This window comes from Euprymna scolopes, chromosome 5, assembly GCF_053919585.1.
Source record: "Euprymna scolopes isolate OS-2025 chromosome 5, ASM5391958v1, whole genome shotgun sequence".
In the NCBI taxonomy this organism is placed as follows: Eukaryota; Metazoa; Mollusca; class Cephalopoda; order Sepiida; family Sepiolidae; genus Euprymna; species Euprymna scolopes.
The window spans coordinates 21033985-21060068 of NC_136486.1; the positions used below are offsets into that span (position 1 = coordinate 21033985).

A 26084-nucleotide genomic window follows, 5' to 3' on the forward strand; every position below is an offset into this window, starting at 1 on the left:
GCGGCGACTGCTGCTTCCAATGATGTTGACATGCTCTTCTTTTTGGTTCAATGTGGCAGTTGTGTAGAGGGTGGGATTTTCTCAGTGCAAAGTGTTTCCTCACTATAAAAAGCTTCAAGCACAGGCATTACTTGATATGCAATGGAATGTACATTTTGCAATCAGTGTGTATCTCGATAACAAAATGGCTGGATGTAGCCTGAAGCGTCAATGACAATAAAGGCTCTGGAACTTCCAGGATCTGGCCTGGTAGGTGTTCAGGGCACCACAGCTTGGACCCGGTCATCATTGGATGTGCAGGACTATAGAAAGTTCATAGCAGTGACCGTCCGATACGTGCTGCTAGTTGCGCTCATGTTTGTGTCATTTGAGCCAGAGATATATTAAGTAATGGCAATACTCGAGAACGAGTTGCTGCCATCATATATAACATTCTAATAAATCTCTATTATATAAAAGGAATTTTGTCCTGGTATGTGAGTTCCTTACCCATGAACTCGAAAATGGCCGAGCCAATTATTATGAAATTTCAAATGAAGATACTTTATGTGCCTGGCAATGTTCTTAGATAGGTTTTGTATCAGAATGTCTTCAATAAGTATTGATAATTCAAAAAAATCTAATAGAAAGAACATGCGATTTTGACCAAAGTTAACACCTTACACAGCCTAACATCATAAGTGCATTCGAGAAGTTTTATTATCACACAAGCCAAAAGGCTCGACATAAAATCAATAGCATGTTCTTTGATATGACGTGTGTGTTCAAAAGGAATGTTTCCGCTAACAGCACAATCGAAGCATGATACTTGACTTTTGCATTTTAAACTTTAATTGAAACCATTATATATAAGAAATAATTTTATAAAATCAAAATTAGCTTCAGCGTAGACTACAATGCATTGCAGGTTAGTCACTGCGAGAAGGAATGTGAAGCTTTCTCCTGGTGCACCACGACGGGTCCCCAACTAGAGCAGGCAATCAATTGATTTGATTGAAAAATGGGCGATTTCACCAATTTTAATGACAATAAAAATATGGGAATACAAAATATTCATTGATCATTCAATACCAGGCAATGTTGGGTCTCCCTATTAGTAAATATATATATAAAAAATTATAAAATATACTCAGCAGAACACTTTAATACAGTATTGATGCAAATTTAATACACTTCTGATGATTGATTCTGTGAAACAGTAGTTCAATGCCATGCTGAATACATTTTAGTATCATTTATTGATTTAGCACTAATTGAATATTGGATCTTTTGTCTAAAATCTCTTGTCTTCATTTGATTCATTCCAAATCAGAATTTAATTTTCTTACTAATATATTCCAATTCTCATGTCAAAAACATTGCCTTTAATTATTATTATTTATTTACTATTATTATTTTTTTTTTTTTTTATTATTCATGTGTAATTGTTGGGGGTGGTACCCTTGAAAATTCTGACAATGGACTATTCCTGACGTCACTTTAGGTGACCAGGTTCTGCTTTTTAGCAGTCTGAACCCAAGACTCAGAGAGAGACAGTTGCAACTTTACTTTGTCCTTTAGTTGAGTGGGAACTCCACTCAAATAACATCGTTCCTGTATTTTCTGTTGAATATATTTTTCATTTCATTGTTTCCTAAGTTTCTTGGTATTCTTTGTGACGTTTACACCATAACAACTGAGGTTTCGAAAATTCAGGAAGGAAATCAAATTTTAAAATACCCCAACGTACCCATGACAATAAAATAGTTCTTCATCATACAATAAATTTTTATTTTTCTGTTTATATGTTTGTTTCAGTTTCTCATCTATTCATCAATTCTCCGTTATTAAAATGCTAATTACACACACACACACACACACACACACACACACACACACACACACACACACAATTTCACAATAACCAAAACAATCATATATTACAACATGTGTTTTATATACACATGATAGTATTGGTTATTGTGGAATTATAATATATATGCTCGATTATCAATACTGATAATCATTGAATGGGTCAATTATTATTGACTTTTGTTTAATTGGTATATGAACAATACCAAAATTTAATAAGTAAATTCTTGTGTTTGGAGGTGTATGCTGAGCAAAAAAAAAAAAAAACAAAACAAAAAAAAAAACCCGGTAATTTTTTAAAACTTTGACCCCTATTATGACCCCTTAATATTTATTGTTTAGGGCTTAAATCAAGTTATTAAGTTAGATCCATGTCCAAGGAACCAATATCTAAAATGTCAAGTGTTTAGACACAAAATTGTCGGAGGAGTTTGGTCAAGTTCTCAAGAGTCAAATCGTTGAACTTTGACCCATTAACAGTGAAATTTCTGGCTGACCCCCCCCCCCGATCACATCGATTTTCCCAAATCTCAGTACCCTGTATATCAAATTTCGAGTTTGTAGACTAAAAATTGACAGAGTTATTGCGTAGGGAAACGTACACAGACACACACGCTCACTTTTATATATAGATTGAAATCAATTGCTTTTGATGTCGGTTGGGACAAATTTGCATGCGTTTAAAATTAAACAATTTTTTGTTAAATTTTAAAAGACAATGTTCTTCTTTGCCAAACAGTTGTGAAATATCGTATGAACTATCTTGGATGTTAAGGCAAAGAAATAAATGTGACCCAAAGATAAGATTTCCGGTATTTTCAATATTTTGCATTTTGATTACTTTTACTCATTTCGCTTCATTTTTTTTTTGATAAAGGGCAGTGGACTGCTCGAAATATTAAAATAAAATTTAATAAATTAGAAAATTGTTTTTATGCTTCAAAACCTGAAATATACATATATGTCGATTTTTTTTGAACGATTATGTTTATTAGTGTCTCCAACCTTGGAGATCTGGAAAAATATTTTTTGACTGTAAACAGATTTTATTCATTATTTTACTACTGTTTTATATGTGTGTGTGTGTGTGTATATATATATATATTTCTTTTCCCTCCGTTCCATGAACGTAGGATAAGACACTTACTTTGACTTATGAATGAAAACTAAAAAAAAAAGTTGTGACAACACCAGATTATAAATTCACAAATAAAGGAAAGTTCACGAATAAGTTAAATCGAACAATCCTGATTACAGAGATCGTTTATTCAAAAACCCTAACATCTTTTGAAGAAAAAAAAAAGGAAAACACTTTTGAAAATAAAAATTTACTTTTCATTTTATATACGACCAATTTAAGAAAATCCGGTTGACACGACCAATTCAACTTACAAATTGAAACTAAAATTGGAAAACAATTTTTGTATTATTTACATACGATATTAAACATTTCCAAGATTGTTTTATTGCAAATGTAGAAAAAAAAAAAATTATAAAACAGTATTTGGGGGAGAAAAGAATTAAAATTGAAATTGATTATTTCAATTCTCAATTTCTTTCCCTTCTCTTTTTTTTTTAGTGTGTGTGTGTGTGTGTGTGTGTAATAGCTAAAATTAAATAAAAAATTTTAAACAAAAATCATTTGCCTCAAGAGAGAATGTTCAAAGTGAGAATGATGGACAGTAGTGGTTTTAAGTTCATTTTGAAATCCACCTGAAATCAAATTTTGTATCAAGGATGATTGCTAGTTTTGTTTTAAATTCAGTAACAAAAGAAAAAAAAGCAAAAATAAAATGTAAAAACGTAAAAAGAGCATTTTTATGTTTACTTTTTTATATTTTAGTAAAAAATAAAATGTAATAATAAAACAATGATAAAAATAAAATAAATGTAAAAATAAAATAAATGTAAAAATAAAATAAATGTAAAAATAAAATAAAAAATGTAAAAATAAAATAAAAAATGTAAAAATAAAATAAAAAATGTAAATAAAATAAAGAAAAATGTAAATAAATAAAAAATGTAAAAATAAAATAAAAAACGTAAAACTAAATAAAAAAACGTAAAACTTAAAAAACAGAACTAAATAAAAAATGTAAAACTAAAAATATGCAAAAATATAAAAATATGCAAAACTAAAATAAAAAAATGTAAAACTAAAATTAAAAATGTAAAACTAAAATTAAAAAATGTAAAACTAAAATATAAAAAAAAATGTAAAAAACTTTAAATCTCCTGCAAGTACCAAAATCTAATATGATTATTTGATGTCGTTACTCATTGTTTTTCTTATTTCCACGTTTTACTGTAAATAATTTATTATAGACTTAATCAATATTCAGGGTAAATAAAAATTTTGAAAAAAAAAAAAAACAAACAAAAAAAACAACACAAAAGCATTGAAACGAAATTATATTAAATAATTTCTATTTACTTGATTAGAAATTCATCAAAAAGAATCATCTTCAGTTTGGTTAATTACTAAAGCATTTGTCTTGCACCCCCCCTCCTTTAAAAACAAACAGAATGTGTTTTTTTCTGTAAGAAAAGATTGGCTTCATTCAATAGAAAAAAAAGTTTGAGTTTAGCAAGAAAAGTCGACTGAAAATCTTATATTAATGATAATAATATACATGTAATAAATAATAATAGAGTTACCTCCCTTGATGGATATTATCAGCCTCGGTTTAGAACTAGTTAGTTCATAGATAACCACAAACACAGTTACCTATGTTAATGTTATTGCAAGCAGAATAAAGCTCCACAGGTTGTATCAGGCTTTCGCATTCTTATAATATACAAATTAGTTGGTCTGTAATAAACTAATTTGCAGACACTTTACCTCGAATGAGGATGAAAAATAAAGACTAAAAGATTCAATATGGAGAGAGAGACATCCTAGAATCATGTAGAAAGCAAATATTTATTTTCTCTATTTGTCATTAGCTAATCATTTCATACATGTACACATTGTTATTTATTTATTTTTTTATTTCCAATGCTATATTATGTATATCATGCTGCATTTTTGTAGACACTTGCGTTTGCATGGGTAATACCATTATATAGGTGGTCCACGGGGCTGGGAATAAGATATATATATATATATATATATATATATATATATATATATATGAGAGGTACACAAAAAAAATAGTCAGATTTTTGTGAGATACCAAGACAGAGAAAGGAGACGGGTCAGAGAGAAAGGAGACAGGCAATGTAATAGAAAGGCAGGTAGAGCGAGAGGGCATGAAGGAGAGAGAGAGAAAGAAAGAAAAAGAGAAAAAGAGGGATTTTATTTTCTAATTATTTTGCTGTTTCTAAGTTTGAATTTCTTTTTTTTTTTTTTATCTGAAAGAATGAAAGCCATCTTAAGTGTGTGTGGATATTTTTTTGAAAAGCTATTGATGTCAGCAGCCATGTTTCTTGGATTGGGTTAGGGTTATTGGGTGTGGTTGAAATGAACTGGCAACACCCAATTGTGAATCAACCTCAACATCAATTGTTTAAGAGAAGTCAGAGGAATTGGAACAGTGAAGAAGAAAGAGGAGGAGGAGGTATTAACAGTGGAGGAGGAGGAGGAGGAGACAAGCATCCTAATTGTTTTTTTTTTTTGTTTTTTTTACTGGTCATCACTGCTATTTTCCTTCTCCTTATCCTTGGCTGCTTCCGCTTCCCGGCGTGCAGTCATCCGCTGCATTGTGGCATGTTGGGCTTGAAGAGTTGCCTGGATACTCTTGCGCACTTTGTCAGCTTTTCGAAATATGGTAATTTCCTGTAAAAGACAAAAACAATTTCTTAAATATATTAAAAGTTGATAATTAGAGGTGTATTACTGGCTATATTTATGAAGTGAGAGTGCTCAATTTTGATTATAGAGCATATTAAGACAATCTATGCTATTCTTTATAATGGTGTTTGGAAAACTGATTGCATAAACAGGATTTTTTCTTTTTAAATCAAAATCGCTTCAGACAACGCATGAAGCCATCTGGTTTTAGAAGCTTAAAAAATAAATACTACCTTAAGATCAAAAGCTAATGAAAAATAAGTATTAGAAAGAGGAGAGGGGCAGAGAAAAATATTCTAACCCAGCAATTTACCTCTTATTTATTTTGTAAATTTTTTTCTTTATTTTTAGAATTCTTTTGAGATGAGGCTTCATAATTTGTGCGTTCATTTTTGTGGCTGACTGTTATCCACATTTTGAAGAATGGTGAATCACATGAAGATGGCCAGAGGATGAGTTGGCCGAAACGTGGTGAAACAATAACTATGAAGATGAGGATAACAGACTGCAAAAAGAGTTTACCCCCTTTGTCAAACATCGATCATGGAATGTGAGAACTAAAGGAAACAAGAAAAGCAAGTGTTATAAGGCTTCTACCTACGGCACTTTCTATTCTCTTAAATTATATTTTATATGTATACATTGGTTTTAGAATTATAGGATGTTGGAACAAATACTGATCAACCTACTTAATCTAACAAGTATGTGATGATATTTAGTATTATTTTCAGGTTAGATGTTATGTAACATGGTCGTTACATTTGAACATTCAGACCCACAAGTTGTATCCCAGACAGTCGCAAAATAAAACAAAAAGGAAAGAAATTGCACTTAGCTTTTTCAGTTGAAATGTACTTATGGTTCTTCTAAAATAACGCATTGCCTCTTGTTTTAAGTCTATTACTCTATGTCGTTTGCCATGTAGTTAAGTCACTCGCCACCATGGGGCAAAACGTTCATCTTCCCCAGCATGCAATTTCTTCTATGCTCCTTGCCATATAGTGCATTTTTTCTTTTTCTTTCCCTTCTCTTCCTCCATTGTGACGTCACATTGCACACCGGCTAGATTATTTGCATATGTTTTATGTGGTTGCTACCTGCGCGAGTAGCTCTTTTATAGTTGGACGTTTCGTGAATGACTTCCAACTTTTGTCTATTACCATTTTGATTGTGCCATCCACCAGAATTAAGTCATCATCAACTGATTCTTTCCATGTCTTAAGTTGCACCCCACCCAGATTCAGGCCATCAAAATGGATGTGAGATACACTCTACAGGAACAGGTCTTGGAACTTTTATACTACCTATGGCAAATACCAACACTACAAAATCACCCATAACAAACACTGTTGTTCACATGGAGAGCACAGATTTAACAGTGACACTCCCTACTTCTTATGATCATGTAATTAAGTATATGTCAACTTTATGAACACTAGTGTTTTCATGTCATCTTGTATAATGGGTTACTTTTTTTAGAGGCAACTAACTTTAAATTAAAATCAATCACAGAAAAAATATTTTTATTATACAAATATATGGTTTATTCCAAAGATCAATTTTTGGCATTTATAATTTAAATACAATTTTGGACATACAAATTTGCATGTATTTTCACTCTACGCATTAAATTAGACTGTATTTTGACAATAACGTGTCAAATGTTGTCTTTCAAGTCGTCTACTGGGTCTGGTTTAGACATGAGATTTTACATATCCCCAATGAAAATAATTAAAATGGGGTTAAATCACATGCCCAAAATCCATTTCATTAAATTATTTGTTTATAAAATGTTTCTCTCAGTAAATCGAAGTATCATTTTCAATTTGAAAATGCTGCTCGGGTGTCAATCTTCATGATGAATTGTCAAATCAAGCTGAACTCAAAATAACTGATAGTTGCCAAATTGTAATTAAAAATTAAGTTGTCGATTTAAAGTTCACCACGTATATATAAAAAGCAACACACCCTATACTTGTTCTTTTGCATGAACCAAGTGTTGCTTATGATAAAATTAAATTCTTGGTATCTCTGCAGTAGGAGTCCATTGTTAGATTTTCAAGTTCCATGACTACCGATATAATTATGCATTTGAATCGCAACTAACATGAGCATTGGAATCCTGTCACGTTTGTCATCTTTATTTCCATTATTAAAAATGGTTTGAAAATAAACGTAGAATCAATTCATTTCTTTTTGAAGAGTGTCTATGCTATCATCATGAAGAAGCGATTGAAGTTGATTGTTTTTGTTTTATGGCACATCAACCAGTTTTGGGTTATTTAACACCAAATTCAATACTTTTGGAAAAAAGTTTTCATGTTTCAAGTTCTTTATATCTTCAAATATTTATTCATAGTGCTTGGCTTATTTTGTAGAAAGAAAGAGGTCTTTGTTTTTGACTTTGCAGAACATGATTGAGTTTTGTAAAGGGAAAGGAACAAAAACATCAATGTTTGGTGAATTTTTGGTCAGGAAGTCAGTATCTTCAAACAGCCTAACCTGATAGTTTCAGATGCCCTAACAGGAGCAATATAACTAAGGAGCAACTCCACATTCCACACAGCTCCACTATTGAGTCCTCACCACTGGATGTCTTAAGGTCATACCCAAGACCATGATTAACCTAATATAATAACACTGCATGATAGCCAACCTTCATTAACATCATGATGTTAATAATAAACATTTTATACAATCTCTAACTGCGGTTGTCAGTCACCAATAGGCTTTAACAACATCAGTTTTTGCAGAGTGGTGTCACCATCTTCTGATATACAGCACCTGGTATCCACAAATAGTCACCATCTGGAAGTTACTTAGATCAATATCTTAACTTTTGTAATCTAACGAGAACTGGTGCCAACACAATTATGCCACCATATATACAAATTGATTGAAATAAATCAAGAAAAAAAAATGTGTGGAAATTCTGTGAGACGCTACATCATGAGGATTTGATAGTAAAGCCGACCACAGAATCAGGGAAGTGACAGTGGCTAAGTGTGCTACATATTAGGAACCTATGTCAATAGCGATTGAGTTAGCTATCAAAGTTTGACGTAGGCACATTAAGTACATGTTGTGATGACCCAAATTGGCTAAACAGAATAATTTCCAGGATTGAATCATGGATGGCTGACATACGAGATTAAAACAAGAGATCAGATCAGTTAGACAAAACAAGGGTATGAGTCGAGGAATGATATGAGAGAAAACAAAGGTGAAAGGGAGTATGAGACACACTGCTGTTAATATGGAAAACTTTAAATATTGCTAAGAGTGAAATAAGATCTCTGTCTGCATGTCACTATTTCCGTTAACTAAATAATTAGCTAAAAGAACTTTAATCTCTTTAACCAGTAGGAGTCAATTCTTTCTAATAATAAAGACATAAAAAAAAAACAAAAAAAACTCAGCGAATGTCTCCTTGTGTCTTTTCTGCATGAAAGAAGTTTTGTTTTACTAAACTGATGAGACAAGCAATGGCCAACTAGAAGAATCAAGATGGCAGCAAAATCTCAAAGAATCAAAGCGATGATGAGCAACGATAAAAGACCAACATATGTATTAAAAACTTTTAGTTAATTTATTTTGAGAAAACATAAGTGATTAATGACACAGACTGACAACCTGGGTATGTCAATGATACAATATTTTTGACTATAATGGGGTATGATCTCGCACAGTCGGGAGACTCTATTTATAAACGATGCTGCTAGGAACTGACAAATCGAATTAATTCACGTCCTGCTACCAACCAATCAGAAACCAGAATTGCTCCATAAATATTAAGCCTTTCTGTAGCAATTTTGCATATGTTTTCTTTGTGTCAACACGGGAAGAATCTTTTGCACTGGATTCCAACTCGAGAACTGTCTACTGCCAACCAGTCACCTCCCAAGACTTGTGTAGAACAATGAACCATTGAAAACTGTTCTGTCTACTGCAAACCAGTCACCTCCCAGGACTTGTGTAGAACAACGAACCATTGGAAACTGTTCTGAAATTAAACATGGCTTACACTTCTAGAGTCAACTTCAGATCCAGTTTGTTCCAGAGAATCACTCACTTAGGATGTTGACAACCTTCACATGGTTCCTTTCCGTAAGTATCTGATATTTTTCTAAAAAGAATTCTAACTAGAAAGATATTGGGGAAAAGAATGCCAACAACATAATTCATACAAAATTCAATGAATGATGCTCAACAACAATTGAAAAAATCATGGCAGATATTTTTTTTTTTAGTTTATTTTTATTGAGAAACGTGTACTTTGAGCTTGGTTCTGTCACCTGAAAGTCCTGTTTTTGACAGAAATTATGTCTAATTGATACCGTTCAAGTTTCTTACTGATAGCAGTTCTTTGCTTAATGCGATTTGATGCAAGTGAAAACCATTACACACGTGCACAATAATGGGGCACGTTATTGCATTGTGAGAAAGAATTAACACTCAAAAATAAATTAACCGAAAATAACCAGAAAGGCTCCTTTTGCTCAAAATCCTAAGTATTTATTTGCAAAAGTAAGGCCTCCTATTTTTTATTCCATCTGAATTTATCAGAAGTGATTGCATTATTGTATTATTATGATAACAGAACTTATGCATTCATGATCTGAAAGTTTCATCTCCCTGTTAAAGATATTGACAGGGTACGACTCTAAGAAAGCAACCTCTGTCATAGACGTGCATCAGAAGAATTCTTCCATGCAGAAAAAATTGAATTGATGAATCTATAGTCGCGCCTTGCCAAACTTTCATGAAAAACACTCGTCTAGCTGAAACCATTATCAGTAATTTCCCCCACTGTTTATTTGTGCCTAAACCTATATTCCATGAACAAAGTTTCTTTCTTAGAACTGCACGCCTGTGGAACTGTTCCGTTTCCCTGCTTTCCAACTAACAACAATATGGTTGTCTTTAAGTCCAACGTGAACAAGTTTTTGATGAGTCATCCCCTTAACTATTCCAATTTACCATATATCCACTAACGATCACTATGACATTTTCCCATTAACTACTGTATACTCATTAATTCTATCCTCGAGTAGTGTCCGGGCCTTGATAAGTGATGACTCCTTTGTAAAAAAAACAAAGACAAAACAAAAAAAACAAAACACTCAAGATGAGAAAAAAATAGTACAAATTATCCAAATTATAAATGAAATAATTGTATTTTCCATTCACAAAAAAATACAAGTGTTGTAAGATACATCCTAATTCTTATGAATGATAAAGATTAGAATTTCTTTTCAAATACACAAAACTTGTGTAAACAAGAATTTTCTTTTTTAAATGGCACATTATTTGAAGCAGAAGAGTTATAGAAGCAAAGTCATACCTGTTGTTTGAAATATCTGCGTTCCTCTTCATCGACAAGGACTAAGTTGAGATAATAACGGACAGAGAATTTCTTATTAATGTCTCTCATAGTTGGAGTTAGATCGTAGCCACTTAAGAAGAGACGAATAGGTATTGATTCACCTGCAATGACATGAGAGAGAAACAAGACAATGATTGGCTTCACAATTAAGAATCACTCATTCAAGTGTTCAAAGCAAATTTAATGCCAACGACATGCATTTTGGAAGGAACATCTATTTAGTGAAAGTGGAGCAAAATGAATTGAACAGTTTTCTCCCTTTGAAGGAAGGTTTATTTAGTGAAAATGTTTTGTTTGATCGTTTTGATTTTGTGATTATATGCTTTTAAAAGAAAATTGGTACAAATCTGTTTTTATGCAGCCTGTAGTGTTAGTTGGCAGGCAAAAAAAAAAAAAAAAGAAAAAAAAAAGGCTTTTACTTCTGTTTATATGCTTACTATCTTGTCACCTGATATGCAAACAAAATGTTTCTGGTTTTGAATAAAAAAAAAGGTTGATTTTTCAGAGACTTGGGTAGTTTGGAATTGGATGTTGGAGCAGCAAGTTTTGACAGCAGAGTAGTGAGTTTTGGCAGAAGAGTTTGGGATTTGGAGTAACAATGTTTGGCAGCTGTGTGACAGATTTGGAGCAGTGAGTTTTGATAGCAATGCGTCAAATTTAACCCTGGGAATTGTTACTTAGAAAGTGTAGAATAGTTAACCATGACTAACCATAGTTTTATGGTATACCAATCCTTTTCAGGTTGATTAATACTGAACCTGATGATTTTTGGAAAAAAAGTTCTTTATGTATTCAAATATTTATTCATGGTGTTTGGTTGGGTTACTTTTTTGGATTTAATGATTTTAACAAAAGGTTTTATGTTTCAAGTTGTTTATGTATTCAAATATTTATTCGCGTGTAGTTTGATTGTTTTGTAGAGGAAAACTGTTGTTTTTGCTTTTGGCTTTGTAGAATACTAGCGAGGGGTACCCGGCGTTGCCCGGGTGTTTGTAGCTGTGTGTGAAAAAACCCCGAAAATGTGAAGAAAAAAAAAAAAAAAAAAAAAAAAAAAAAAAAACAGGTGCCCGTGAAAAAAAAATGAAGCGTTGACGTGCAGTTGGAAAATAGTAAAGTGTGAAAAAAAAAAAAAAAAAAAAAAAAAAAACAAAAAAACAGGTGCGCGTTTTTGATTGACGTGACGGCGATAGGTATTCAGCAGATAGCATTTTGTGCGGGACAGTTTTTAATGAGGTCAATAAATCGGTTTGTTTGTTTTTAAAAACCCGCTCCCTGTTTATTAGGGAGAGCGTCTCGTCTCGAAATGAAAGCTACTGTCTGATATGACGAAGTCGACATTGAACAAACGTTACTTAGCTCTCTAGAGATCATTGGCTTTCGGCCAGTAATTAGAGTCGAGTTTTGCTTTTTGTTTATACTGAAAACCGAATGTAACGCGTGCCGATGCGGGAAATGTCAAATAATTAACGTTTGAAAGTCAATAAAATTAAATAGACCGGCGAGCTCCATGGTTAAGTGTGAGATATTACAATTTATAGATTATATAAAAAGTTTTAAGAAGTTGTGAAGCGAGCGAGCGCTTCTCTGAAAGAAGCCTTTTGCGGACATCGAGGAAAAGCGTACATACATACATACATTTTCGCTTTTATATATAAAGATGATCGAGTTTTGCAAAGGGAATGGAAAAAACCAAAAACCAAACAATAACATCGATGTTTGGTGCATTTAAATCAGAAAGCTAATATTTTCAGATTCGCTAATCAGGTAGCACTAGAAGTGAAAATATAGAATAAACTGAACAGAGTTTTCTCCCTTTGAACAGAGAGAGAGAGAGAGGTAGGTAGAGGTTTTAATTGGTTTGAATATCATGTTTTCTTCCAAATTTTGTCTATCTTGTAATGGCAGCATCGATCGAAATACAGTGATTGTGAGTAGACGTATTGAAATTTTGGGAATAAAATATTTAAATTCATTGGATGTATTCATATTGTTGGATTTTCTGTGATTAAACTATGGAATTTAAATTGGTACTTGTGCAGTTTACTAACCATGCTGAAATGTTATTTAGAAAGCTATTCTTAGCATTGGAGAAGGTGGGACTTTTTACTTATTCTGTACTTTCACCTAACAATTTAATAAACAAATAAAATTGGCATGGTCTGTAAACTGCATGAGCACCTTAAAATTTTCTTAAATGGAAATTGTTCCAAACAAGGCATGAAGCCACTTTATATAAGAGCTAAAAAAAACAAAAAAAACCTATGAACTACTATTTCAAGGTTAAACAACCCGCAAACAATAAATGTTAGATTAATAGATTCTGACCCAGAGCAATTCTTCCTCCTTTGTCAGAAAGATTGCTCACAAACTGAGTGCTAATGTAAAAATAAGGGAATCAATACCCATAATAAAAGCCAAAATTCAAAGCAGCTGCAAATTGTCTAGATTTATATATTTTAGAAGTGCAGATCTTGTAACAGTAATAGATTAGTTTCTCAGAGTATTCAGCCTTAAGATTATAACATAAGCGACTTTGATGGGTTTGGCTATCACTGGCTGCTCATATTCGATTTAGCATCCATTTCACATGCTGCCATGCATTGGACAGCTTTAATTTTTTTATTTTTTTTATTAGGGAATAACCAATAATCAAGGCCTAGAGACCACTTGAGGATAAGGGTTAATGGGTGTATGGCAATCATCGAGATAACAGTGCAGTAATCATTAAAGATAGAAATTGAGTATAACTTTATAATTTAAGGGGACAGTTCAACAATAACTGGTTTACATTGGACTTTAAGACAACCTTGTTGTAGTCAGCTGGAAAGCAGGCCAGCAAAACAGAGTTCCATAAATGGAAAGTTCTAAGTAAAAAAACTTTATTCATGGAATCTGCGTTTGGATTTAGGCATGTATAGAGAGTGGGGGGAAACTTAATAGTGGTTGTAGCTAGACGAGTGTTTTTTTTTTCTTTTTTTTTTTTTTAATTAGTAAGATGGGACCATAGACTGAAGTTCAGAAAATAACGATAGAGCAAAGACAGGTTCGCAATGTCTCTTAAAGCTGGTTTTGAACTATCAAGACAGAATAGGGTGCTCTGAGCAGCTCCTACCTGGCATCAGTACACTATCCTAGGACATAATTATACAAGTAGAGGATTGCATTGACAGTGAGATATCTACTGGAGCGGTAGAATGATCCAACCATTGTTACAACGATTTTGGCAATGGATTTGATATAAGTATTCCATTTAAGAACAGGAGTGAAGGTCAGTCTCAGAAGCTTGTTTAAACATTATGCTTTCCCAAGACGAGAGCCATTCATTTCAATTAGAGCCAGAGCATTGATGACGGAAAGAAGTTTGGTTTTTAGATACATTAAAATTAATCAACCACCTTTTTCTTTTTCCATTGTAGCATGTGCTCAAGGTCAGAAGAGACAGAATCAGAGATCTTGGTCATTGCCAGCCTTTGAGATGTTACCATAGATGATCTGCATAGATCATAGATGTCATCTGCATAATAAATGTCTATGAATGGTCTAAGAATGTGATTTGGGAAATTATTGATGAATGAAGAGAGTTGGGCCTAGGATGGAACTCTGAGGGATGCCAGTATTGATACTATGAGTCTGATTTTTACCCATCAACCACTACTCTTATAAACTTATAGAAAGGAATCAATAACCTGGAGGACATTTCCAGCTATTTTGTAGCTGGAAATCTTATGAAGTAGACCTTTATACCATACTCTGTCAAAAGCTTTGGATATGTCAAGAGCAATTGCTCTAGAAACGAAGTCCTTGTTAAGAGATTCACTAATCCTGTATGATATTACAATTAGCACATCAACTGTAAATCTAATATAACGGAAACTATATTGCATGTCACTAAGCAGGTTATTTCTACTGAGGTGGTTGACCACTTCTCTATCAGATTCCAGCAATTTACTCATGAGGCACAGGTGATTGATTGGTCTGTATTGAGGAGATGACCAGGCTTATGAAGTTTTCTGAGATATTGGGAAGCATTTCTCCTTAAGACAATGTTTAACCAGCTTTGTAAGTATGGAAACTAGTTCTGGTTGAAGCTTTTTGAGCACTATTATTGGAATGCTGTTGGGGCTAGTTGCTTTACTGAAATCAAGGTTTTTGATAATCTTGGCGACATCACATACAGATATTTGCATGTCATATAGCGTTTTTGATAATTCTGGCAACATCACATACAGATATTTGTATGTCATATAGCATTTTTGATAATTCTGGCAACATCACATACAGATATTTGCATGTCATATAGCATTTTTGATAATTCTGGCAACATCACATACAGATATTTGCATGTCATATAGCATTTTTGATAATTCTGGCAACATCACATACAGATATTTGCATGTCATATAGCATTTTTGATAATTCTGGCAACATCACATACAGATATTTGCATGTCATATAGCATTTTTGATAATTCTGGCAACATCACATACAGATATTTGCATGTCATATAGCATTTTTGATAATTCTGGCAACATCACATACAGATATTTGTATGTCATATAGCATTTTTGATAATTCTGGCAACATCACATACAGATATTTGCATGTCATATAGCATTTTTGATAATTCTGGCAACATCACATACAGATATTTGCATGTCATATAGCATTTTTGATAATTCTGGCAACATCACATACAGATATTTGTATGTCATATAGCATTTTTGATAATTCTGGCAACATCACATACAGATATTTGCATGTCATATAGCATTTTTGATAATTCTAGCAACATCACATACAGATATTTGTATGTCATATAGCGTTTTTGATAATCCTGGCAACATCACATACAGATATTTTTATGTCATATAGCATTTTTGATAATCCTGGCAACATCACATACAGATATTTGCATGTCATATAGCATTTTTGATAATTCTGGCAACATCACATACAGATATTTGCATGTCATATAGCATTTTTGATAATTCTGGCAACATCACATACAGATATTTTTATGTCATATAGCATTTTTGATAATTCTGGCAACATCACATACATATATTTGTATGTCATAGCATTTTTGATAATTCTGACATCACATACAAATATTTGTATGTCATAGCATTTTTGATAATTCTGGCAACATCACATACAGATATTTGTATGTCATATAGTGTCTTTTCAGTCACAGGAGCAGATACAAGGGAGGGGAGTAGGCGGCCCTGATCACAAAGGGGTAGAATTTACTGCTAAGTTCTTGGCAAAGAGTTTGGTTTCATCAGATGCTGCTGAGATTATCTCAAGTCCATTGATGATGATGGAATAGAGGACAAGTCTCCATTCAGGACCTTGCTTGTTATTCATCAAAACTTATGGGAACCAAGCTGCTGCTCAGCTACTTCAGACTTGAAGGACTGAACATATGGCTCTTGCATTCTTTGTTACTCTTTTGCAGTGGTTGCTGGCAGCCCTAAAGTTGGCTTTAGTTTCAGAACATCTACTTCATTGAAAGCAGTGGAAATAGTTTGTGTGCGCAATGCCAGCAGCACATTCTGAAGTGAACCATGGCTGTTAGAGTTTTGCTGATATTTTTTGGAGTGTATGATGCAGTTTATACTAACAATTAACCAGTCAGTCAGGTCTGATACTATAGAAAACATTCTTTTTAAATATGGTATGTAGAGATATATTTGATATAAATGTTCGGAAGTTATCCCAGTCAGCCATGGAGTATCAATATACTGTACAGTGGAGAGGTACACCTGCGGACTTATTACATAACTCAGACAACAGTGATCAGAAGATCCCGGTGGAGACAGGACCGAAGAGGAGCACCAGTTCTGGACAAGTTGTAAGAAAAAAATCTATGAGACTTGCATACAGTCTATTGATGTCAACAAGCATTGACTTTCAAAGTAACCTATCTCTGACTAACAGTATAAAAAAAACAAAACAAAAACAGGAATATCCCTCCCTCCAATAAAAATATATGCATACATTTTGAACAATCCTTTCCCTCACAGATAATGTCACCTTTCATACAACATACCTCTGACAGGAGCACCATCCATGATCTCATACTTGGCTATTGTTTCATTTTCAACATATGTATTTGGACCTGTAAAAAAAGAGGAATAGACATGAGTTACTTCCCCTGGCAAACATTTACATTATGATGAAATTATTTGTTGAAAAAGATTAAAATATTTACCAATATATATATATATATATATATATATAATAAAATGCATAAAATTTTCTATTTCTACATTTTTTATTTTAAAATTCGAGGACAAAAATTTGTAAACATGACAAAGTATTGATGATCATGAACCCATCCATAGGACAGGTAGCTTAGTGTGTGTGTGTGTGTGTGTATATACTAGCAGGGCGCCTCGCATTGCCTGGTCCTAAAATACGCTTAAATATGATATATATTATTTCTTAATTGGAATTCATTTTTGAGATGATCATTATATATATTAATTTATTTTTATTTCTGACTATTATTCTCATCTTTATTGGTTGTTGTTTTTCACGACGTTTCGGCCAACTATTCCTCTGGCCTTCGTCAGGTGGTAACTGCGACGGATAGGAACTTCAAATCGCCTAACTGCATTCTCAGCAATCACTGCCATCGGTAGTTGTTGTCGTCTTACCACGTTTTTGGCCAAGTAAACCTCTTACGGTTCCAGGTGGACATTGTCTGAAGATAGCATTTCAATCCTACACAAAGCCTGCCAGAGGTTTACTTGGCCAAAAACGTGGTAAGACGACAACAACTACAAATGGCAGTGATTGCTAAGAATGCAGTTAGGCGATTTGAAGTTCCTATCCGTCGTGGTTACCACCTGATGAAGGCCAGAGGAATAGTTGGCCGAAACGTCGTGAAAAACAACAACCAATAAAGATGAAAACAACAACTAATAAAGCTGATAATAATCATTAAAAAATATTTACTTTTTGATAAAATTATTAAATGATATAAATGGACATTTGATCCTCCAAAGAATGAATTTTTTTTCTTCTAAATTTTAGATTATTTTTCTGGAATTATGCCAATTTAAAAAAAATAAAGAAAAACTTTATAGGGGCTTGTTGAGTATTTTTAAAGTTTTAACAAGACATACATACAGACATTTTTTATTTTATAGACTAGACTCTCCACACCTAGACAGTTAATAACCAACATTATTGTCATGAAAAAACATGGATACCTTTCTCATAATTTTCTTATATAGTTTTTATTTATATTTCTTTTTATTTTATATTAAATTGATTTTAACATCAACACATAGTTAAAACAATATATATTTTTTAAAATTTATCGCCAATAAAAAAAAAATTGTTTTAGAGTGTTAAGATAATTTCCAACGCTTTTCATAATGTTTGAGAATTAACTCAGTTGGTAGAATGAAAAACTAAAGACCTCAAAATTTTGGTTTCAATTTCTGGTTATGGATTCTATTTTATTTGTTAGAAATATATTATTAAAAAAAAAAAATTAGGCAAGATATTATTTAATATTAATGCAATATTTTCCATTTATAAAAGTTGAGATATCCGTTTACCAAAATTTAAAATACAGACACACATACAAGTGCATCAGTGGATTCAATTATATTTACTTAACAGAATGACCACCGACTAACAAAATTTAAATTACACAGAACAAAGAACACATATTTTGAAACAATTTATTAAAAAAACAAAAACAAAAAAAACAAAAACAAAAAAACTTATTTATTATGGAGCGATATAAAATATAGTAGGACACAATCAGCCATACAATACTCATCTCAGAAGGGATTGCAGTGCTTAGTCAGAATTACATTTAATTAAAAAAAAACAAAACAAAACAAAAAAAAACAAACAGAAAAATCTTTAAGATGTACATACTTGTCATAGAACGAATGTCATATTTGAAAAATCATGGAAGTTGACCAAGTAGATTTTTTTTTCTATTAAGAAAGTAAAATTTTACAATTTAGAGGTGAATTATTTTGAATACAAAGTACCTGTAGTCAAATTGAATTGTCACCCTTGAATTTTGGAGAAAATTTAAAACAATATGTCCACTCCCTGCCTCCTCATAAAATTTGATTAAAAAAAAACTACTTAATTCATATGATTTTTGGAACATGACATCTTTGTTTCGTGACGAGTACGTACATCATAAAAATTTTCGTGTATTTTTGTTTTTTAACCAAGCATAATTCTAAATAAGCACCAAGATTTCATTTCATAATATCAAAACACCTTTCATCCCTTAACAAATGCAAAGATATTTCACAAGCAGTCAAGAATATACTATGATGAAAAATGCAGAAAAAAACTTACATTACTAAAGTTATGGGATTAGTACATGTTTCATTTTGGTGTAGTGAGGGAGGGGGGGGAAGATAGAAATATGCCCTGTTGCCTACCTGTTCCTGTTGTTTCTCTCTTGATGATTTGAATTTCCATATGCTTGATTTTTATTCGAACCAGTAGGAAATAGATTTTCCCAACTATCACATCTTTCAAATGATACCTGAAATAGAAATATTCAATTAATTTACAAAAAATACATTGTAATCGATTCATGAAAAATTGGGAAACAGAAAACTCTGAAAAAGTTGAGACTGAAGTGTAATATGAAATAAAATCTACACCAAAATATTCAAAAGAACTGCATCTTTTCACAGTTAAATTATATCACATTTTTGATTTGTTCGGGATGAGGATTGATAATTTGTATTATTCTAGTTACTTGCAGGACCTGTGAAAATTCCACAAGGCACTCATTCATATGTAATATATTGATGCTGTCTTTCTGCAGAGGTTCAGCGTAAATGGAGATGCTCTGATATTATTGTAGCTTGTTTGTTAAAACTGTAAAAGTATTTATTTAAACTAGCAGTGACACCTGGTGTAGCCCGGTCGTAAAGTACGCTTAAATATGATATTTTAATTCTTGCAGATTTCGTATATATTATTATACAGTTAATGTTCTATTAATTTTTATATATTATAAAGTTGCGATTTCAAAAATAAAAAAATATATCCATATGACTTGGGTATACCAGCTTGAATCGAAACCAACATAAAACTGATTGTTTTACTGTGTATGTTTTCAGCGTCCCAATTTTTTTTTTTCACGTTTAAATTATCCAAATAAACAATTGTTAATACTTTCTGCATTTTTTTTTTACATCGTTCATTTCCGTATTACGTTTAAGTTATTTTAATGCAATTTTCTTACAAATAAATCTACTTTAACCCGTTGACAATCATAAGAGCATTTTACAACAACAATTTAACCACCGCTCCACCCCTTTTTTTAAAGTTATTCTCCATTTTTTTAATACACCTTTCTTAAAAACAGGATCATCTAAGATATGCCTAGATAACAAAAGGAAAATAAAAGCAATGAAAGCCGTACAAATGCTGATGTGACACTGTCTACTCATGATCATAACTAAGTTTAAATCAACTTTATTATGTAACAAGAAAAAAAAAACATGAATCAACGGAAAATATGGAGGGTGTTCCATAAGTAATGCCTCATATTTTTTTAATTCCGCCCAAATGGATCATAAAGGATCGCAAATTGTATGGTTTTGCTGACTGAACTGATGCATTTATGATCTGAAAGTTTTATCTCTCTCTCTTGCAGATATTAATGGTGTGAGACACTAAGAAAGCAACCGATCATGGACGTGTGTCAGAAGCAGAGATGCGTCATTAAATTCCTGGCAAAAGTCATTGAGAACGGTGGTGACTATGTAGAAAAATAAATTCTGGAGCACAAAAAGGTTGCTCGTAGCTCTTCAAGGTTTTTGAGAAAAAAAAAAGAAAAAAAAGAAAAAGAAAAAGAAAAAAAAAGAAAAAGAAAGGAAAAAAAGAAAAAAGAAAAAGAAAAAAAGAAAAAAAAGAAAAAAAAGGAAAAAAAGAAAAAAAAGGAAAAAAAGAAAAAAAAAGAAAAAGAAAAAAAAAAGAAAAAGAAAAAGAAAAAAAAAATAAAGAAAAAGAAAAAGAAAAAAAAAGAAAAAGAAAAAGGCTTTACTTTTGGAATGATCCTTGTACTTTCTCATGTCAGTGTGCAATCTAATCTAACCAGAGATCGTGAAACACAAAATAAAATTCTTCGTAAAAAATTAAAAGAGAGATGTTTACTTGGATTTGTTATATTCAAATTCTATATGCAAACAATCTTCTATGCCGACTTCCATTTTAATGCTGTTGTTCATGTCTGGATACTGTGACAAAGTATGTACAATGATGTCTTGCTCTTTCACTACATCCGTGATTCGTTTCACTATGGTAACACGTAGAAAATATCTGGAAAGAAAATAAAAAAAGTAAGCATCAGCATCTGAAAAATCAAAGTTAAATTTGCAAAAAAAACTTGAAAATTGAAATCAAATTTGTTGTTTCAGAAATTCAAGAAATGAACATTTTTTTAAATTTTGTTTCAAAAGAGGATGATTATTGGATGCTAAACATTTTAATTAAATTTACAATTTCATTAAAAAAAAAAAAAAAAAAAAAAAAAAAAGGTTGAACAAGTGAAGCATGCATGGTCCCCCGTGAGTGCAGAGTGAACGAGGCATAAAAAAAATGACTAAGTTCAACATTTACCCCACTCCCCTCTCTATTTAGCCCCCAAAGTCCCCAAGGCCTTAACATATTTAAATTGGAGTTTAGCACCATGCAAAACTGATAAATAGACATACAGAAAATTTTGGACAAATATGGTAAAATAGTCCCAAAAATGGAGTGTTTTTATTAGCCCTAAAAGAGCCCTTGAGACACACTCAAGAGTTATTGAAATATAGACAAACAAAATTATATAGAAATCAGTTAGTTACAACTATTCAGAAAGTTTTATAAAAATCCAAGGCATCAATTTTGTTTAATAAGCACAAAAGTGTAAATTTTAGCCATTTTAATCCGAAAGGAACCCCTAGAGAGGCAACCGAAGTTTTCCCGGAAAATCCGTTCTATTACTTTTTTTTACTCATATCATGTTTAATGTTTATGCAAAATTTAAAAAAATTCCAAGGCATAGTTATTGAGAAAAGTGCAGATAGACGAACGGACGAACGGACAAAGGTGAATTTACAAGTCCACCCTCCTTTTGTTCGAGGACCAAGAAAAGATAAATGATTGAGTTAAATTTGGAGTCGGAAACAAACACAAAGTAAACGTAATGAAGAGCAAGCTGACAAAGGTTAAACAGGCTTTCTAGTGCAGAAGGGATCAAACCAAATCAAACTTGTCGACATTACGAGTCTAACAGACACAGTCATCGAAGACTTCTCATGGGAGCGACAAGAGGTAGCAATGTATGACAGATGAATCAACAAAACTTCCCACCTTCCTTCTAAGGATAGGCAGAGAACAGGGGCGTGACTTCAACTGTTGAAATGAATAAAGTTCCAATTGTTCAGAGAAATGAGACTTGTGTTGTTACGAGCTTTTGTTTCAGGGGAGCTGACACTGTCAAGAGATGCGGAGACAAAATATAAAAAAGGTACATTATTTTATAAACCCTACCTAAAGAGCTGATGTGCCGTAAATATGAACATTGACTCAAAATAAGCAGACACCCCTTCCCTCCCACACAACACAAAAGCATTTGGCACTGCTGAAGAAAACAGAATATTGCAAAACTGTCCCATCGCTGCGATGTTGCATTTCTGCATCTGTTTTATAAGTACTTTGCAGGAATGTATTCCGATGAACTCGTAACACCTGTGCCCCTACCCTCGACGTATGTACCCTTGACAAACCCGACAAGTAGCAAAATCCCACCCCTTCATTTTTGAAGTCCTTAGCTATGAGAAAGTCTTCTACTATAATAGTTCCTTCTCTTGGACTGCTAAACTTGGGAATTTCCTCAGTTTCCTGCTTGTACTAACCTGCACAAGTTTAAATGTAATATGAACAGACTTCATGTTGCTCAACTCCCCACAGTCCCCTATTAGACACAATCCCAAATAGTAACCTCTTATGTTCCAATTGGCAATATGCCTTGTTTGGAGTTAAAAAAAAAACAAAAGAAAAAAACAAAACAAAAACAAAACAAAAAAAAAACACAAACAGAAAAAAAAATCAATCAAACAAAAAAATAAACAAAAGAAAAAAAAACGATTTATTTATTGAAAAAGTTTCTACTTAGGAAGAAAGAAAATGGAGAAGGTAAAGCATGGGAGTGACTTACCTTAATCTAACATTGACTCCTGTATACGATTCATAAGGTTTCTCTACTTGTAGAAACTCAAAATTGTAACTGGTGCTCTGTGTAAGGATACCGGGTCGAGCCAATTCCTTGACCAATGATGTGAATTCATGGTGATTACCACGGTCATAATATAATTCTATGGATTGGAAACGAAAAGGAAAATTAAACAAAAGTAAACATTTTATTTTAGATGGACATTTTACAAAACATTATCATGTTTCTCCAGAAATTTCATTTTAATATTTCAGTTTCTAATAAAAATAAAATTAATTACATATACATCTAGTTGCCTACAATTTTACAGAACATATGGCATGGTTCAAATTCTTACAGATTAAAAAAAAAAAAAAAAAAAAGGTTTAAACTTGATCAGAGCATTTCTTACACCGGCTTAAACATCTTAATTTTCTAAATAAATATGAAAATAAGGTGCAAATCCATACCTCTCACTCCCAACAAAGAATAAACAAGAAAAATGTTTATGGTCTATGTACAGAAAATATCATACACCAAAAATCACATTCAAGTGCAACGTGAACCGACATTTTGCTGCCCAACTCCCTACACAGTAACCCTGATGCCTATGTCCCTGATAGTAGTCCCCTACAACAAAGTGGCAATATGCCTTGTTTGGGGTGAAAATGTAAAAAAAAAATCATGACTAAATCCCTTGACAATTTTGCAAATATTTTGAATTATCCAAATAATTAAAACTTCTAAAGAGAGTTTAGAAAGATATTCTTAATATGGGGAGGGGGAATATTGGAAAAACTTCGATATCACTGATTAACTCCTTCAGGAGTTTACATTACGAGTGCATTTCTGAGTGTTTTTTTAAAGTGATGACTAGAAATATTAAAACCCCTATTTTTAGATGATTATTGTTTTTCTCACAGACAATCTTCCAAAGCTCATTATTAAGTGAAAAATATCTTTTCAACCTTTATTTATTTTTTTTTTTTATAAACTGAGCAAAGTCAGGTTATTTCAACAATAAAAGTTTAATAGAACAATATACTCTTTATTAACAAAGGCTGTTTAAAAAAAAAACATCTAAAGAAATTTAAATGTTTTTACCTTCAAGTCCCAACATAAAATTCAGTGCATATTTAGAATTTATTAAAAAAAAAAAAAAAAAAAAAAAAAAATTATAAAAAAATTTCTATGATGCACATACTTGTCATTGAACAAAGATCTCATATTCCCAAAATCATGTGGGTTTGGCTAATAATTTTTAGTCACGTGCAAGCTCTATAAGTCGGTCCGTCGGTCAGTGTTAATAGTTGCTGTTCTTAGCTTTTCTTGGCCTTTTGGCCAAGATCAAAGTGTAGTATCTGTTGCTGTACTTATGTTTGTAACTTTGTGATATAAAGTGAGGGATCACTTTTCTGTATTAATTTAATGTAAAATGATCAGCCACTTTACAACCAGTCAGTCTCAAAACCATTCAAGTCATTCTCCAGATCATTCAAGTTGTTTTTGAAAGATTCCAGTTATTTTTTAATCATTCAAGTCATTCTTAAGTTCATTAAAGTCATTCTAAGTCATTTACTTTTTATTTATTAAAGTCATTTCAGCCCATTTTTCGATCATTTTAGTTTATCTTTAAGAATTTCATGTCAATCCTACATTCACGTATTCATTCATTACATGAGAGCACGCAACTAATGGCTATCGGCCTTGTTCTATTTAAGCTAGTAAATGAAAATATTTATTCGTCAAAAGGTCAACTAAAAATAAATTTGCCCTGTCCTTAAACTAACTTTCCATAAATAGTTTAAAATCAGCCTTGTACATCATTGTGAAGCCTTTGAATTTCCATTAATCATTTAAAAATTATTTTCTTAAAAACTACTTAATCAATTAGCGTGATTTTGGTGTATACTTTCTTTCTGTCGCAGATATAAAAAAAGAAAAAAAAATTTGTTTTTTTTTCTTGGAAGGAAAAAGGAATTATGGACTTGAACCTAAAATAATAAAGAACATGTTACCATTATTAATGATAGCGTTTACAATCACTTAACGTTTTTCCAACTTTTCTGCTGTCTCTCAAGTCAGATTTCAAATAGTTTGGTTTAAATCTTTTTAACCAATGAGAATACAGATAATTTGTGAATCTTTTTTTGAAAACTACATGTTAGGTAAAAAATGAACTTTTTTATGGTGGCAATAAGGCAAGATGGAGCCACTTACTCTCCCAGGTTGTCTACAACAATATATGGCTCTTCTAAAGTATGAGGCACATATGAAAATTGCATTCCAAGTAAAAATTTTTTCATAGAATTCAAACAAAAATAAGTATTCTCATAAAAAATAAGGAAAAATTATTCTATTTGAATTTTAGTTAAAAATAATATTTAAATTTTTATTTTTTTTATTTTTTTAAATCGCATTTTGCTGATCCACCGTTCATTATTACTTGGTTAAATGACAAACTGAGTTTTTTTTTTTTTTTTTTTTTACATAGGCATCACCACATTATCAAGGCCAAGAGGCCACTCAAGGATGAGGGTTAAAGAGTGTACAGTAGAAATTGGACAATAGAGTAATCAGTAGTAATGAAAATTTGGTAAATTTGATAACTTATATGGAACGGCTCATCAAGAACTTATTTACGTTAGACTTGAACACAACCATATTGTAGTCAACCGGAAAGCAGGAAAATGGAAGACAATTCCACAGGCGTGCAGTTCTAAGAAAGAAGCTTTGTTCATGGAATCTACGTTTAGGTTTAGGCACAGATAAAGAGTGGGGGGAATTATTGATAGTGTTTACAGCTAGACGAGTGTTTCTTGTGAAAGTTTGGCGAGGGGGGACCATAG

At 32.1% G+C, this 26084-nt stretch overlaps 1 protein-coding gene and 1 pseudogene across 1 annotated transcript in view; one reads left to right on the top strand and one right to left on the bottom strand.

The window, feature by feature from the left end:
- Positions 1-4755: 4755 nt before the first annotated feature.
- Positions 4756-26084, bottom strand: part of LOC145276732 (vacuolar protein sorting-associated protein 26B-like) — a 74380-nt gene continuing 53051 nt past the window's right edge. Inside the window, exons 4-9 of the mRNA XM_080127956.1 lie at positions 23242-23398; positions 21192-21356; positions 19460-19566; positions 17083-17151; positions 10989-11131; positions 4756-5629 (exon numbers count right to left, since the gene is read on the bottom strand). Coding sequence (XP_079984082.1) covers positions 5477-5629; positions 10989-11131; positions 17083-17151; positions 19460-19566; positions 21192-21356; positions 23242-23398 — 794 coding nt within the window. The 3' untranslated portion in view covers positions 4756-5476. The remainder of the gene's footprint in view (positions 5630-10988; positions 11132-17082; positions 17152-19459; positions 19567-21191; positions 21357-23241; positions 23399-26084) is intronic.
- LOC145277298 (U2 spliceosomal RNA) lies at positions 24557-24687 on the top strand (annotated as a pseudogene).